Source organism: Suricata suricatta, chromosome 6 (assembly GCF_006229205.1).
Source record: "Suricata suricatta isolate VVHF042 chromosome 6, meerkat_22Aug2017_6uvM2_HiC, whole genome shotgun sequence".
Lineage (NCBI taxonomy): Eukaryota > Metazoa > Chordata > Mammalia > Carnivora > Herpestidae > Suricata > Suricata suricatta.
In genome coordinates, this window is record NC_043705.1 from 68,961,920 (window position 1) to 68,977,447 (window position 15,528).

The 15,528-nt window shown below is 37.9% G+C and overlaps 1 protein-coding gene across 3 annotated transcripts in view; it reads right to left on the bottom strand.

Moving 5' to 3' along the window:
- MCTP1 (multiple C2 and transmembrane domain containing 1) overlaps positions 1-15,528 on the bottom strand; it is a 512,254-nt gene that overhangs the window by 72,138 nt on the left and 424,588 nt on the right. For all 3 annotated transcript variants that reach the window (XM_029942619.1, XM_029942618.1, XM_029942620.1), the window contains one exon: positions 151-204. In XM_029942619.1, coding sequence (XP_029798479.1) covers positions 151-204 — 54 coding nt within the window. The remainder of the gene's footprint in view (positions 1-150; positions 205-15,528) is intronic.

Sequence of the window (15,528 nt, forward strand, 5' to 3'; positions counted from 1 at the left end):
AACATGCAGTGGCATTGTTAGGATGATAAACAGCACTGTCCAATTTTCTGGACTCAAACACTTCAACTCCTTTTTTAACTGTCTGTGAAAACAGTGTCATGTCTACATTTCCCCATCCCCTGGTACTCAAGTGCTGGGAAAGATAATTACCTTGTCATCTTTGTCATCTTCTTCTTCCTCGTCCTCCAGCATGTCCTCCACTACCTGCAGACAGAAACAGAAGTCATTTTCATCCTCTTAAGAGGAGAGAATTTTGTTCTGTCATTTTGAACCTTTTGGAAATGAAAACTTTATTAACCTTTGAAACAGATGCATGGAGAGAGACTATTTGATCGAGAGATAGGGATTAGGAAAATGCTCTGCCTTTAATTGATTGAAACCAGGGAAGTGAATCCCACTCAGGGGAACCCTATTTGTGTGAAATGTTCTGTGACAACTCAAAGAATTTGAAATATGCACAGGGTAAACTAACAGTAATTTGAGAGATGCTTTAAATCAGGAAATTTCCTTTTTTACCTACTTCACTGTATGTATTAATGAGGCACTTTAAGTTTAGAACTAGATAACTAAGCAGAAAACAGCTCTGCTATTTCTAATTGACTTTTCACCAAACTTTAAGGTAAAATATACTGTCTCTTCATTGATTTGTGCTCATGATCTATGGCATAAAGCTAATATCTTCCATGGCTCAAATTTTACTTATTTTTAATTTTTTAATTGAATACATTTGATATATGCATAAGTTTAAAGTATGCTGTGTGTTACTTGGATACACTTATGTATTGTAGTATGTTCGCTAATCTGCCAGTATTTATCCTATCACATCAATAGAGTACACTATTACAGCCAATGCTCATTATACCATGCATTAGATCTCGATGGCTTACTTACTACCTGTCCTAAGTGTGTACCCTTAAACACCATCACTACTACCCCTGCCCTCCATCCCCTGGTAACCACCATTTTACTATCTTTTTTTGCACGTTTAACTTTTTTAGATTCCACATATAAATGCTATCATATAGTACCACTCTTTCTCTGACTTTATCTTGCTTATAATGTGCTCAGGGTCCATCTACGTTGTCACAAAAGGGAGGCTATCTTCCTGTCTTGTACTGTGTACACAGACCACATCTTTTTCACCCATTCATCTGTTGATAGGCATTTGGGTCGTTTCCATATATTGGCATTGGGAATCATGCTGCAGTAAACATGGTAGCACAGATAAGGTTTTTCGATATCCTGTGTTCATTTTCTTTGGGTATATATTTAGAAGCATGATTGTTGGACCGTATGGCAGATCTATTTTTATTTTTTTGAGGAACCTCCACATTGTTTTCCATAGTGTTGGGACCAATTTACATTCCAACCAACAATGTATAAGGGTTCTCTATTCACCACATACGCAACAGGATCTAATGACAGCCATTCTAAGAAACGTTCGGTAACTCATTGATACATTGATATAGAGGTGATATGGCACTGTGGCTTGGGTTTGCATTTCCTTGATATTAGTGATGTTAAACATCTTTTCATTGTTGGCCAATTTGATGTCCTCTTTATAAAACTAGTTAGTTCTTTTGCCTAATTTTATTTATTTTCTAATGTTTATTCTTGAGAGAAAGAGAAAGCGCAAGCAAGGGGCAGAGAGAGGGGGGAGACATAGCATCTGCAGTAGGCTATTGGCTCTGAGTTGTCAGCACAGAGCCTGATGTGGGGCTCGAACTCCAGAACTGTGATCTCATGACCTGAGCCAAATTCGGACGCTTAACCAACTGAGCCGCCCAGGAGTTCCTCTTCTGCCTATTTTCAAACTGGATTGTTTTGTTGTTGTTGTTAGGGAGTTGATTGAGTTCTTTAGATATTTTGGATATTAATCTCTCATCTGATATACTATTTGCAAATTTTTTTTCCCATTCTGTAGGTTGTCTTTTTATTTTGTTAAATTGTTTGTTCTGCTGTGCAGAACTTTTGCATTTCACATGGTCCCATTTGTTAATTTTTTCTTCTGTTGTTTGTGGTTTTGGGGTCATCAAGGCTCAAATTTTAATTCTTATGTATAAATGTCAACTTTTGATTATCTCTCTGTATTAGTTTTTGATTTTGTGAATTACCAGAAGCTTTCACTTTAATTCTCTCATTTCACACAAGGATTACATTAACAAAATGGACAATGAAAGAAAATGGACAATGAAATGTATTCAATAGTCATATGTGCATGATATGTACATATAACCCTTTTAGGTAGCTTCTGTACTTCAACCTGATGCAATAGTCATTTTGAATTTGCCAAATAATTTGCCCTTTCCTTGATTAATGTGTAACTGTGGTATCACAAATGGGATTTCACTCTGTGTCAGGTGTTGTATAATGGTTTAATACACCTAGACTCACTCCCTCTCCCTCTCCCTCTCCCTCTCTCTCTGTGTGTGTGTGTGTAAACCAAAAAGTTTAAAACCTTTGGGGAGGGTTGATATTCAGTAAAGTGCCAACTTCTGATTGAATTTTGCCATTTCATATAATTTCTAATTCTTGTGGTGCTTTTTTTATCCAGTCTATATCTCTATTTACGAATAAACGGATAGAATCATAGTTATTAAATCTTTTTAAATCTTTCTCCCAGAGCTCATAACTTTAAAAGATAGAGGACAGCTAGTGCTTCTTTCATGTGGCTTGTGATACAGACAGGAATATGTTACGAGTGAAAACTTCAATAGCTCAGACTGTATTATGCAAAGAGCTACAAAAACTAAGATAACATGCCAGGACTTTCAGTGATCTAATAATTGTTCTCAAATATTCTAAAAGTATTAACTTATTTAAAAGAATTGCCTGAACACAAATCTCCATTTCTCATAAACCAATATAAAACTGAAAGCATCTGACAGCCTGTGAGATTGTTCCTGACTTTTTGTTTTTTAATTTTAGAGAGAGACAGAGCTCAAGCAGGGGAGAGGGACAGAGAGAAAGAGAGAGGGCGTGTCCCATGCAGGCCCCACGCTCGGTGCAGAGCCCAATGCAGGACTCAATCTCATGACCTTAGGATCATGACCTGAGCCGAAATCAAGAATCAGACACTCAACCAACTGACCCACCAAGGTGCCTTGAGATTGCTCCTAATTTAATGGCCTGCTAAAGCATTTAAAAATCTTCTCTTAGATTTCTAAAGATTTAAAAATCTTCTCTTAGATGGTAGAATTTTGTGGTCTTTCATTTGGAGATTCAGTACTTCAAAAGAACCACAGTAACACAAAGTGCTGTTTCCAATATCTGGTGAGAGTTTACACTTACTTTGAAGACCTAAAAAGCAATTAAACCTCGGCAAGAAAGGACTCTTAACCTTTCTAACTGTATTCAGTAACTCCCTAAGTATTTATTATAAAGCTTCTTGTCCAAGAAACACAGTGCTAGTACGACAGGAATACAAAGATGAAAAACACAGAAATTCCATCTATACTCATGTCGGCCCTCAAGAGGTTTATAATCCAGCATAATTTAAATGGAGCCTATAAACTAATCTTTATGTTGACTTTTAATTTCCTGAAATTTTGAAGTATTCATAAGTATATAGACAATAATAGTAACAACGTGTAATCAAGGTGGTATAAGCTAGGCAATTCCTAATTGGGCTAATTTTGATGGAGGTTTACTTTGGAGAAATAGTCACAATATTTTAGTACATTGCATTTCTTCCAAAGAATTCATCTGATACCGCAAGTAGTTGAAATAGAACTCAAATCTAGACAGTGGAATAGCACAGAGGCAGTTCTTAGGGTGGGGTATGAATTCACCTAACTCTCATAAGTATTAAAATGATTACAATTTTGTATCTCTAATAAAATGAGTTTAAAAGTTTTGATTTAGATTAAGTAATTTTTTTAGGTTGGTCATTATTTTCCATTTTTATTTTTCAGTAAAATTTGTATGCATTTGAGGTATAAAACAGGATGATTTGGTCAAGACATGTTTTACTAAAATTACTCCAAGTCACTTATCAAATATGGCAGGGAAAAAGAAATGAATAGTATAGTATACTTTTACGCCTGTGCATAAACTCCGTGTTTTCACAGATTATTAAAAAGGTATCATATGTGTCTTTTTAGTATGTATGATCATACTGCAGGTGCTAAGGAAGAATGGTGTCAGATTGTGCCTAACAGACTGCAAGGGGCATAATAATGTTCAAGAAATATATGTTGATAGAATGGATAAATGACTGCATCAACTATTCTTTGTATCTTTTTTGTTTGTTTTTTTTAAAGTTTTTATTTATTTATTTGAGAGAGAGAGGGGCGTGGTGGGGAGGGACAGAGAAGGAGGGAGAGAGAGAATCCCAAACAGGCTCTGTGTTGTCAAGCACAGAGCCCATTCATTGTGGGGCTTGATCTCAGGAACCTCGAGATCATGATCAGAGCTGAAATCAAGAGTTGGACACTTAATCAACTAAGCCACCCAGGTGCCTCTACTCTTTATTTCAACAGGCTTTTTTTTTTTTTAAATGTCCTTATTTTAATTTGAGAGAGAGACAGAGAGTGAGCAGGGGTGGGGCAGAGAGAGAGGGAGACACAGAATCTGAAGCAGGCTGTGAGCTGTCAGCAGAGAGCTTGATGTGGGGCTCGAAACCACAAACTGTGAGATCATGACCTGAGCCGAAGTCTGACGCTTAACTGACTGAGCCACCCAGGCGCCCCTCAACAGGCTTTTATGTAAAGAACAAACTAGCTGGCAGGAGTGAACTAGCTTGTCTGTAAAGACTTATACCTAATCGGCGATACTGATTAATAAAAGCAAATATTCAAAATGCCTTCAAATCTCTGCCTGGACACAGAAACCATAAATATGTAACCTTTAAGATTTGGAGATTTCTACCACCTTCAAGTTAATTGTCAAAGTTTCAAAATATTATCAAAACATAAAACAAGCCAATAGCTTAATTTACACATTTTCCAAATCAGCTGCGGATCTTATGTTCAAGAATAACTCAAAGAGGTCTACAGAATCAGGCTCTTCATTTGCAAAACCCAAACTGTTCTTACCCTGCACAAGTGGGTAATTGGCTACGCACAATTGCTCTACAAATGTGCAGCCAGAACCACCCAATACAACCATTTGCTTTTACATTTGGCAGAAAAGTGTTGTGTTAGCGAGAGGCCTTTGTGTTGTGTTTCAGCACTCTAGTGAGGGATTTTTCCCTCCTCCAGTGCCTTTTTAATGTTACATCATAAACATCTACAAACGAGGATTTATAACACAGATGCTCTCCTATGGATGCCTCTAAGCTACGTCAGAATGTACCCCACTCTTACATTTTGCTCAGGTGAAGTTGAAAGTGGCGTAGAAAATGGAGCTAATAGGACCTATCCCACAGTGTGATTAAGGATCTAGTGAAATAATGTGTTTAAAGTACTGAGCACAGTTTCTGCATCGAAGTAAGTGTTCAAAAATCTTACCTATTAGTGAAAGAAATATCAATTTAAGAATATTTTAAACAGTAATTTTTAAAAATTAGGTATTTTTTTCTTGGGCAAAATATCCATTTTTCTTAATGACCTACAAAATTCTGATTCATGTTTCAGAGACACTAAGAAACACACAGAAGGGCACAGGTAGAGGCTTGGGTAAAGATTCCCAATTAAAATGATAATGCTTTCACTAATTTTCACGCGTTAACGGTCCAATGAAACGGATAGCTATAAAGGCAAAAGTGTCTCAGAAGTGGGGTTGTGCTTTAAGACATGAGCCCTGGCCAAATGCAATGAACATAGAAACTGCAGACAGAGCTTTTAAAAACAAACTGTATATATTACCGAAGTGCATTAATGACTGCACAAAACCGCAACCTTTCCCAGAGAACTCAAACACCTACCATTTACAAAGAGCATGGGGTCAAACACTTAACAAAGGAAAACAAAAAATTAAATAAATAAGTAAAGGAGTCTTCATCTCAAACTCCAGCTCCTTCCCTCTTCAAATAAACCCCATACAGACTACATAGTTTTGTCTGCAAGTATATGAAGTCCAGTTGCCCAAACATTTGTCAACAATAATTTAATAACAACACACATGCAGGATTTCCTTGAGGAAAAAAAAAACACATGTGTTAAAAAAAAAGATACATTTTTACAAAGTTTTTTTTTCTCTTTCCTCTTTCCCTTTTCTTCAAGGGGGATAGCTCAGATTGGCTCTAGAATTCTCTTTCCAAATTATGCTTTCTGATACCTTGCTTGAAAGCAAGTAGTATTAATCAAACAAAGGAAGGGCACCAGGGAAATCAGAAAGATGTAATGCAAGCAGTTAAAAGTGACATGACCTTCTGTAATGTCGCTCGTCACACTTATATGCCACATGCTGGAGGAAGGTCTTGAAAGAAACACATTCCTTGGTACTATTCCTTGAATGTAATACTAATAAAGATGACATTTTTAAAAACACACGTAGACAGCCCCAAATGTAGCATGCCAGCTACGTTACAGCCAAAGAATAAGCAGATAATGTTTTTAAAAGCCTAATATTTCTTTCTTCATATTCCATATTTGCTGAACACCTGTCATTAACATATATAATATGTGGCTGTACTTTTTAAAAATCCATTTTCAAATGGAGCAAGGTTGCATCTTTGGAATCTATAGGTTTTGTAGTTGCATAGGAGCTCTTTTCAGATTATGACTGAATTATAATTCAACACAACTTAAATGCTTTATGATTTGCAAGGGAACACAATTTTATGTGGCTGAAAATGTTAATAATGGTGTTGGTAATCTGAATAAAATATATGTTTAATGTTACTGCACCAGACAATGATGTATAAGGGAGGGGCCAGGGGATGTAAAAAGGATGACCAAGGCAGTGAAGGGATGAGGAAAAGTGGACTCGGATGAAGCTCCTTGTTAAAGTCATCACTGGGCAGCGAATCCTAATTATTGCTTTTTAATCCCAATTTAGGGTGCATGTCTTAAGGCAAAACTGATCAAAGGGGTTTAAAAGACCTATCAATAATTCTATAAATACTTTGTATTATGATTTTCTGAGGAGTGAAGTCTTCCACTTATTTATAACTCTTTAAAGAAAAAGGAAGCAAAAGGGTCTTGGTTATGTTACCCTCGTAGGATAAGGATTGAGTACCGCAAGGCCTGAGACTCAAAAGCCAAAGCTGACACAAACTGGGTTCTTTCATCTGTTTACTTTTCTCCTTGGGAATAATCTTTGAATTAAATAGATGTTTTGCTATGTTCAGAATGAATAGTTGCACAATTCAAATTGCTTTACTCAAACACGGTCTATAAAAAAGCAACACATTTAAATTAAAGAAGAAATCACTGCTGTCCAGATGTGCAACTGCATGTTAAAAAATTAAAGAAAGGAAATTGTCACAAAAGAAAGAAGTTTCATATTTAATTTCATATTCAGAGAACATCCAAATGTGTACAGATGCTTATATTTGGACACTTTACAAACTAAATGCCTATTTCCACCCTAGAGATATAGAGGAATTTGGAGAGAACAGTATTCTTCAACATGGTCTGGAGTTCATTTGTACCATTTTGTGTGTGCATAAACCAAGCAGAGCATGCATTTGTGTGCCAATGAATTTATTATATGTGTAAATATCATGTGAAATTATTTAAAGCGTATGGATTGAGAAGATGTATATAACTACTCAGATTATTTCAGATCCCTGAAAAGTACCTGAGGTCAAGTTAAAGACTTCTGTGGTCAATAAGATCATTATAGGTATGCTTGGGCTGTCATTTTCACAACAGCACATCTGCTTCTCACGAAATTTTTGAGAAGGAACTTTTGCAAAATGAATGGTGCAATTAAGCCGCCCATATAATTTACTCCACGTTTGAAAGAATAATAAGAGTCATAAACAGGTCTGGGATACACTGTTTCATCTAGTGTATCTCAAAAGCAACTGGATGTATGATGGCTGCTTAGTTTGATTCACGCTATTAAAGATTTGACCTTGGAGTATTTCAGCCACAGTAGTCATCAAGATAACTGAACCACTAGATGTAATAATAATTAGTGTGATAGGCTTGCCAGTGAGGTTGAATATATTGCAATACAAAAGAAGGCAGACTAAAAAGAAAAGCATTATTACTTACTGCTAAAAGACTTCCTGATTTTCACAGAGACACTCAAATACAATTATTTCTTCTTGCAGAATGCATTTCCCAGGCTCATTCTGGGAAGTGCTGTGTTGTAATTTAGTCTGATTCTTAATAGGAAATGTGGCTTTAATGTGGCTATCAGATGACTTCTGATGCATGCCACTGATTACGTATAGCCTGTATTCTGCATCATCAACAACAACATTCTTATTTGCAGTATAATACGCTTTGCTGTAAGGTGCAAGGGCAGTAAATTTACTTTACTGGCCAAGAATATGTAACCTTTTATTTTTTTAAGTGTCAGCTTAATATGCAGGAAACCTCTTCCATTATGAAAGACTAAATATAATATAAATTCTATAATCAGTATAAGCATCTTAAATGAATTTCTTTTCATATTTCCTTCCGAGTATTCTTAAATGTTCATTCTTAGACTTACACAAAGCACTGTGAACGGAATTCTAGTGTTTATTTGAACTATGTCTCCATCTAAAGGCTTCACAATGTATTGTGTTTTTGCTGGCAGGAAAAATTCTAAGCTTGGTGTCTTTAGAATATTGCATATTAATTTGACTGAGCAGGGAAAAATAGGTCAACTCTTAACCTACAGTGTGCTTTTTAAATAACAATGCTTTTTTGAAACTATTTTTTTGTCAGGTTAGAAAAGAAGTATATAAAAAGCCCCCCCCCAACTGAACTGTTTAATATGCTCTGCGAAGTGAAATTATAAGATCACTAGACACACCGCTAATCTATTTTATGAAATTTAGTATTTTCAAAAGCAAATTTCTCTATGAATTCAAAGCAAACAGATCTCAAATAAAAAAGAAAATTATGCACTCTAGCCTCTCTCTATAAAACCAGATTTCCATTCCAGAAGCACAAATTTGTTTAAAAAAAAAAAAAAAGGAAGGGAGGGGGCACAATTTTAAATGTTTCAAACTCTATAACCACCGTAGGAATTTTTAAGCATCTCATCAAGAGTCCACATCATCCATTTAAAACATTTTCTGCAAAGCAGGAGGGAGCTGTGTGACCTCCATTAGCGTTACCACGTCTATACTCTTCCCAGAAAGATGCATTGTTCTAACCCTCGCAGGCACGTTGGGAAGCATTCAAGCTGCAATAGTCAAGTAGTTACTCTTAAGGAAAATGCAAGGTTTAGTACATGGGAGAGAGGAAAATGCTACACTTTGGGAAAAATAGAATTTGAAAACAACAATGGCCGTCGTTTATCTTGGAGATTAATGTTTGCAAACTTTTGGACCATACTACTCTATTGGGTTTGATTCACTTTGTACAGAAATTCATAGCTACTCCCTATTTTAAGCAATCTGCTGGGGGTAATGGAAGGGGTGAGGGGAAGAAGTGGACACGGGTAGAGAAAAATATTCTGACACTAATTTGATTTTCTTTTTCTTTTGTTCTTCTTGTGCCTAGGATATTTTGAACCCTGAGAACATTATATGAGAAGAATCTAACTTTAAAAAGAGATTGCGTTTTGAATGTCAAAAAATCATATAGTCAGAAAACTTTAGTTTTTTTCTTTATATCCCTTTTCTATAAATAATAATGATGAAATATTTTTTATCTTTTTGTAAAGAATAATCACCTCACAAAAGAAAGCCCATGTGGGTTTAGACCTACATTTGAACTGGAAAGAATGTCTGTGGTGAATGGTGAATTGTAGCATAAAAGCCTGAATGAAAAGAATGTTCACGAAACCTCACATAAAACCTCCGTAACCGTTTTATCATGAGCTTTCCACAATATAACACAAGAGCTCTATATTCTAGGAAAAAGCTTGCCTGGTCCACTTATCATGTCTGCTTTATGTAGTGTACTGTATGATTGCTAAATTAGTGCATAATGCATTTATAATATTTATAGTACCAACATTTAGTTAAATAACCTTTATGTAAGATTTATGTTGATTTTTTTATTTCTCACTTAATGGCAAATTATGAAGAGCATGTTTCATAAAGATAATTCTCCATTTAAATTCATCAGTCCATTAAATATTAAAATTATGTTTCTGATGCAATTGAGAACAAATTTGTCCAGCTTCAGTGATTATTTGCACTCATAAAAATTAGGCTTGATTAATAAAATTTAAATGCTTGATTAAGTTGACATTTTCATGTTCTATTCTGATTTATTAAAATTAGTCCCTGTGCCCAGGCCTGGTATGCTAGTGTGGGTTTACCTTTCTCCTTCTCGTAGTCGACATCCAGAGAGAGGCTGTTAGGCAGGTGCATTGTGCTTTTGGACTCAAAGATGGTTTCAGAAAAATGCCCTGTTCCTTGCTCACAGTGCTGCTGGCTCTGGTCTTTATGCATCGTGTATGGTGGAGGTTTGTATTACAATAAACAAGAAAAATGTTTCTCTCAAATATCTATTGATATGATCTTGAAAAAGGCATTTATTTATGGTATTCCGTAAAACTCAGTTACCAAGAAGCTTTCATCCATAGAGGGCTGGTCAAATTTCTTCATCTGCTTTTTTTGATGATAAAATATAGTTTTTATTTCTGTGGGACTTTCATACACCTGGCAGGGGGTTTACCAACACAGGAAATCTTTCTGTGGCAATGTTATCATCTTGGTCTATAAGCTTAAAACCAAGATTGATGGTCATGGAAAACCATCCTCTTCAAGAGCTTTTACAAGGGAACTCTTCAAGAGAGGAAGTGACATACAGTGTTTAACCCCTCATTATAGACATCCTGGTTTGTCCTGTTTTCGACTCGGTCAGGTGCCTAGTTGTCATTTACTGTGTCCCCAGTATACCACAGTAGGTTCTCTCTTTAATCCTCACAAGACCTCAACAAGGTGGGTATTATCCCTAGCTTACTGGTGAGGAAACTGTGGCTCACGGGAAGGAATGAATAGGTAGAGCCAAGTGGAAGGTTTGGAGCTAAATCCAGGTCTTCCTAATTTCAAAGTTTGGGCTTTTAACCTCAACCAACTGGAAATGAGTAGTAGCAACACTCATTTTTAAGATGTTTTTGATGCTGCCCCTGGGAGTGTCACTCAGCTGGAAATTTGTTTAGTTGAGTTGACTTTCTTTCATTAAAGCATGCTGCCAGAATATTTGGTTAATTAAAAAAAAAGAAATAGTATGGTATGATAGTTATTTTTTCTTGCATGATGAAATAAATTCAGTAACAAATGATAGAAAATGCCCTTGAAAACATATTTCAGTTTGGTTACCATTACAGTTCTATGTACAAGATGGTTGAAAGGTTTTAAGGTTGCATACCCTTGATAAATGTGTATCATATAACACTAAAAAAAAGAATATAAAATTCTCAGAATTATTAGACCCCTGTAATAGTTCTGATTTACAAACTTTTTCCACAGGCAGATAAAGACATACCATTTGGTTTCTACTTATAGTTCGTTAATTGAGGTCTTACGCTTTCTTGTCACCTTTCTGAACCAGGACAATAAATCTCCACAAATATCATAGGAAACCCTGCACCAATACCACCCACTACAAAGGGTATAATGATCAAGACTACTAATAGAAATTAGTCATGGAGCCATGAGTCAGTTAACAAGGTGCTTCTTTGACCTTTCTCCTACCTCCCTCACCACATGTTGGAAGGAGTTTTGGCTAACTACAAGAAGGCGAAATCATTCACAAAGAGCAAACAGGCTATCACTAAGAAGAGGGAGAGTAAGAATAACACATACACCCTGGGAACTGAGACCAAAACCGTGAGTACCCTATTTTCTTCTCTCCTCCAGCTCCTTCTTCAATTACAGATATGACAAAATTGTGGGGGAAGACTTTTTGGATGAACAAAGGTAATAAAATCATTTGGTTGACATACAAGTTAATGCTTGGGCTGGGCTGGACACTTTGAGGAACCACTTAGATAATGAGTTCTTTGGATCCAAGGGATGCTTTGAAGGGAGTTTAGAAAGTTGGCTTTTCAAAGAGTTTCTGGAACTCTAGGGATCATCTGGGGCCTAAATAAGAGAAAATCCATTATTTATGGGGGCAAGATCTTCAGGTTTATTTCAAGGTTGCCAAGACAATTCATTTGGTGGAAAAGGAGCTAGCTTTCAGGGCAGAAATCCTCTAGAAGAACAAAGCTCCCCTCTTTATCTTGGGATATTCTCACATGCATCTCTGGAGAATCTCAGCAAGGTGGGAAGGATTCAGGCAAGATACGAGAGTAACTATAAGCATCCACTATGGCAGCTACCACTAACTTTAATTCTATCTTTCTTCTCAGTCTTAACAGATCCAAACCAACAAGTATGCCTTCCAGTAAGGAGAATCTTCAGTAAATTGACTTTTAAAAATAGAAATGTTTTCCTTTACATCTTTCTCTGTATGAACTGACATGTCACGTACAGGTAACACTCATCTTCTACCATTCTAGAATTTTATCTTTCCAATTTGAAGTTTAGCTGCAGTCTGAGAATAGAGTAGAATGACAGCCAATAAACTGAAGAAGTATTAAAGGCAAACATGGAGTAAGTGAAAGGGACAGACTGAAGGGTGGAATATGAGCTGTGGTCACAGATGAACAGACCCTTTTTCTTTACATATGCAGCACATGCACATACACCTGAGGTGATCTAAACGTCTTGTTGTTGCACACCCTGCATATCATACACACACCCCTCTTATTGATCTATTATATTCATGTACTTGACTTAGTTGTTTGTTTCCCTCACAGGACTGTCCTGGGAAGGGACTCTCTTAATCCTCTATGAACAACAGCTAATGCCATGCTTGTAGATGTTTAATAAACTTCTGTTGAATGGAAATAGTCATGCATAAAAATTAGACAATTTTGGGGGCACCTGGGTGACTCAGTCAGTTGAATGTCTGACTTCAGCTCAGGTCATGATCTTACTGTGGGTTTGAGCCCTGCATTGGGCTCTGTGCTGACAGCTCAGAGCCTGGAGCCTGCTTCAGATTCTGCCATACTCTCTCTGCCCTTCCTCCACTAATGCTCTCTCTTTCTCTCTCCTCTCTTTCTCTCTCAGTTGGTAAGCATCCAACTTCAATTCAGGTCATTATCTCATGGTTTGTGGGTTCAAACCCTGAGTCAGGTTCTATACAGACAGCTCAGAGCCTAGAGCCTGCTTTGGATTCTGTGTCTCCCTCTCTCTCTACCCCTCCCTCGTTCATTCTCGGTCTCTGTCTCCCAACAATAAACATTTAAAAATGTTTAAATAAAAAATTAGATAATTTTTGACCTGTAAAGAGACTGAACTAAAATACTTATCCATTCATCCAACATTTTTTGAGCCACTACTCCACTGCTGTGTCTGAGACGTCTTGCTCTGTGCTGGGAGTAAATCACAAATGCAAGATTGGATGTGAACAACTTTAGGCTGGTGAGAAAGACCCACAATGAGGTGACTATTACAATGTAGTGAGACAACTATGGAATCTCAGAGAGGTCAGTTCACTTACTCTCTTGGTATGAGCTGGTAGGGGTACGCTGGTGGTAGGGGGAGAGAATGAGAGGAAGTCAGGGATGGTTTTCCAGAAAAAATGATGAAAAATGCAAGGTGGTTACCCAGGAACATATATATGAAATATTAAAATCTTACTGGGTGGCAAATTAGTATTAACTATCAAAAGTGTTCAAAATGTACACAGACTTTGATGAGAAATTCTCCTGTGAGGGTTGTCCCAAAGAGTGCTACCAGAGACCTGACCAAAGATTTGGTTAGAATTTGATTTACAGCATTATATGAGATGGAAAAAAATATTTGAAACATTTTTAAAATGAGTGTTTAAGAAAAAATTAAGTATTCATATAGTGAAACCTATGCAGTCACTAATAGTCATGTGGTTTTCCAGTGATTTCGGGGGGCCTTGTGGATGCACTGCTTATGTAAAAAGTTGGTGTCCTGGAATGCCTGGGTGGCTCAGTCCGTTAAGCATCCAACTTGGTTTTGGATGGGGTCATGATCTTGGGTCATGATGTCATGGCTTCACGGGTTCGTGTCCTCTTTGGGCTCTGTGTTGACAACATGGAGGCTGGTTGGGATCCTCTCCCTACTATCTCCCCCTCTCCCATTCGTGTGTGCACACGCGCTCTCTCTCTCTCTCTCTATCTCTCTTAAAATATTTAAAAAATAAATGTAAAAGTAAGTGTACTAACTGTGCATTTAATGTGATCCAGTTTTCGGAAATATCAATGCCACAAATATGTTATTTTTAAAGAAAGAGTAGAAGGCATAGAGAGAATGTGTCACTATTTGGGAAGCCACAAATATCCTCTACTCCAAGTATTGCTGAATCCAATGCAGCTACTACCCTGGCCATGTTCAGTCCTGGTCTCCTACGTCCACCACCCCTCGAGCTTCCTTTTCACCTAAGGTGGAAAGCAGCGCCAGGAACAGTATGCTGCTGCTCCTCCGCCTCTTCCTCTTCCTCCTCCTCCACTAACCTGGCCTTCCTGCCCCCTGGTGGGGTGCAAGGCCTTGAACTGCCACTGTGTGCTGGTCAACACCAACAAGGTCCCCTACAAGTTCACAGCACAGCTCGAGGCGGAGCCTCCGAGGCCGCCTCAGAATAAGGAGCTGGAGAGACCCGGCTGCAGTGGTTGCACAGCCACCATGCATCACACTTGGACCTCAAGCCCTTCACATGTGGCTCCTTTGGCAAGCACTTCAAGAGCTCCAGCCACCTGTCACATAATCGCACCACAAACTGTGCCAGCAGTGTCTGGCCGCACTTATGGCCCCCAGAAGCGCATATGGCTTCCAGAACAACTTGGGGCTGACGCAACACATGTGCTTCCTCAAAGTTCAAGACCTGGCCTGCACTGCCCCTCCCTGGGCCACCATGTCTGCCTCATACAAATTCTCTGGCTCTGCAGAGGTTACCGGCTTATCTGGGGCTTCAGTTTCCCCATCTGCATGATGAGAAAGGCATCATTCCATCCTTCCCCACTTCTTATGCTATACAGAGCAAGATGCAGCCCCCTGGAGGCCTGCTGAATGGGCACCTGTAGAATTCAAGGAGAGGAGAACAGAATGCCGGCCTGAGAGACAGTTAGAACCACGTTCTCGTCCTGCCTCAATGTGGGAGCCTTTGCAAGTGGAGAAACCTTGGTTTCCTGCACTCCCAAGTGGTGAACCATTATTTTGTGGGTAAAAGAGATGACAAAAGAGCAGGGGCACTGTGGTCCATCTTTATAACTCCCTCTTCCATCCAGTACCCTCACCTTTTGTTCAATAAACATTCTGCATTTGGGAACAAAAACAAAACACACACCAACAAACAATTCTGTTGGAACTCAGAGGAGATAGAACTGAAGCTGTGGTTGAATGGGGCCTTCCCATGAGGGGATCTTCCATGCCACGCTTAAAGATGTTGGAGAAAGACGAAAGTGGCCAGAAATTCAGAAATTTTATCTCAGAAGGGCTTGAGA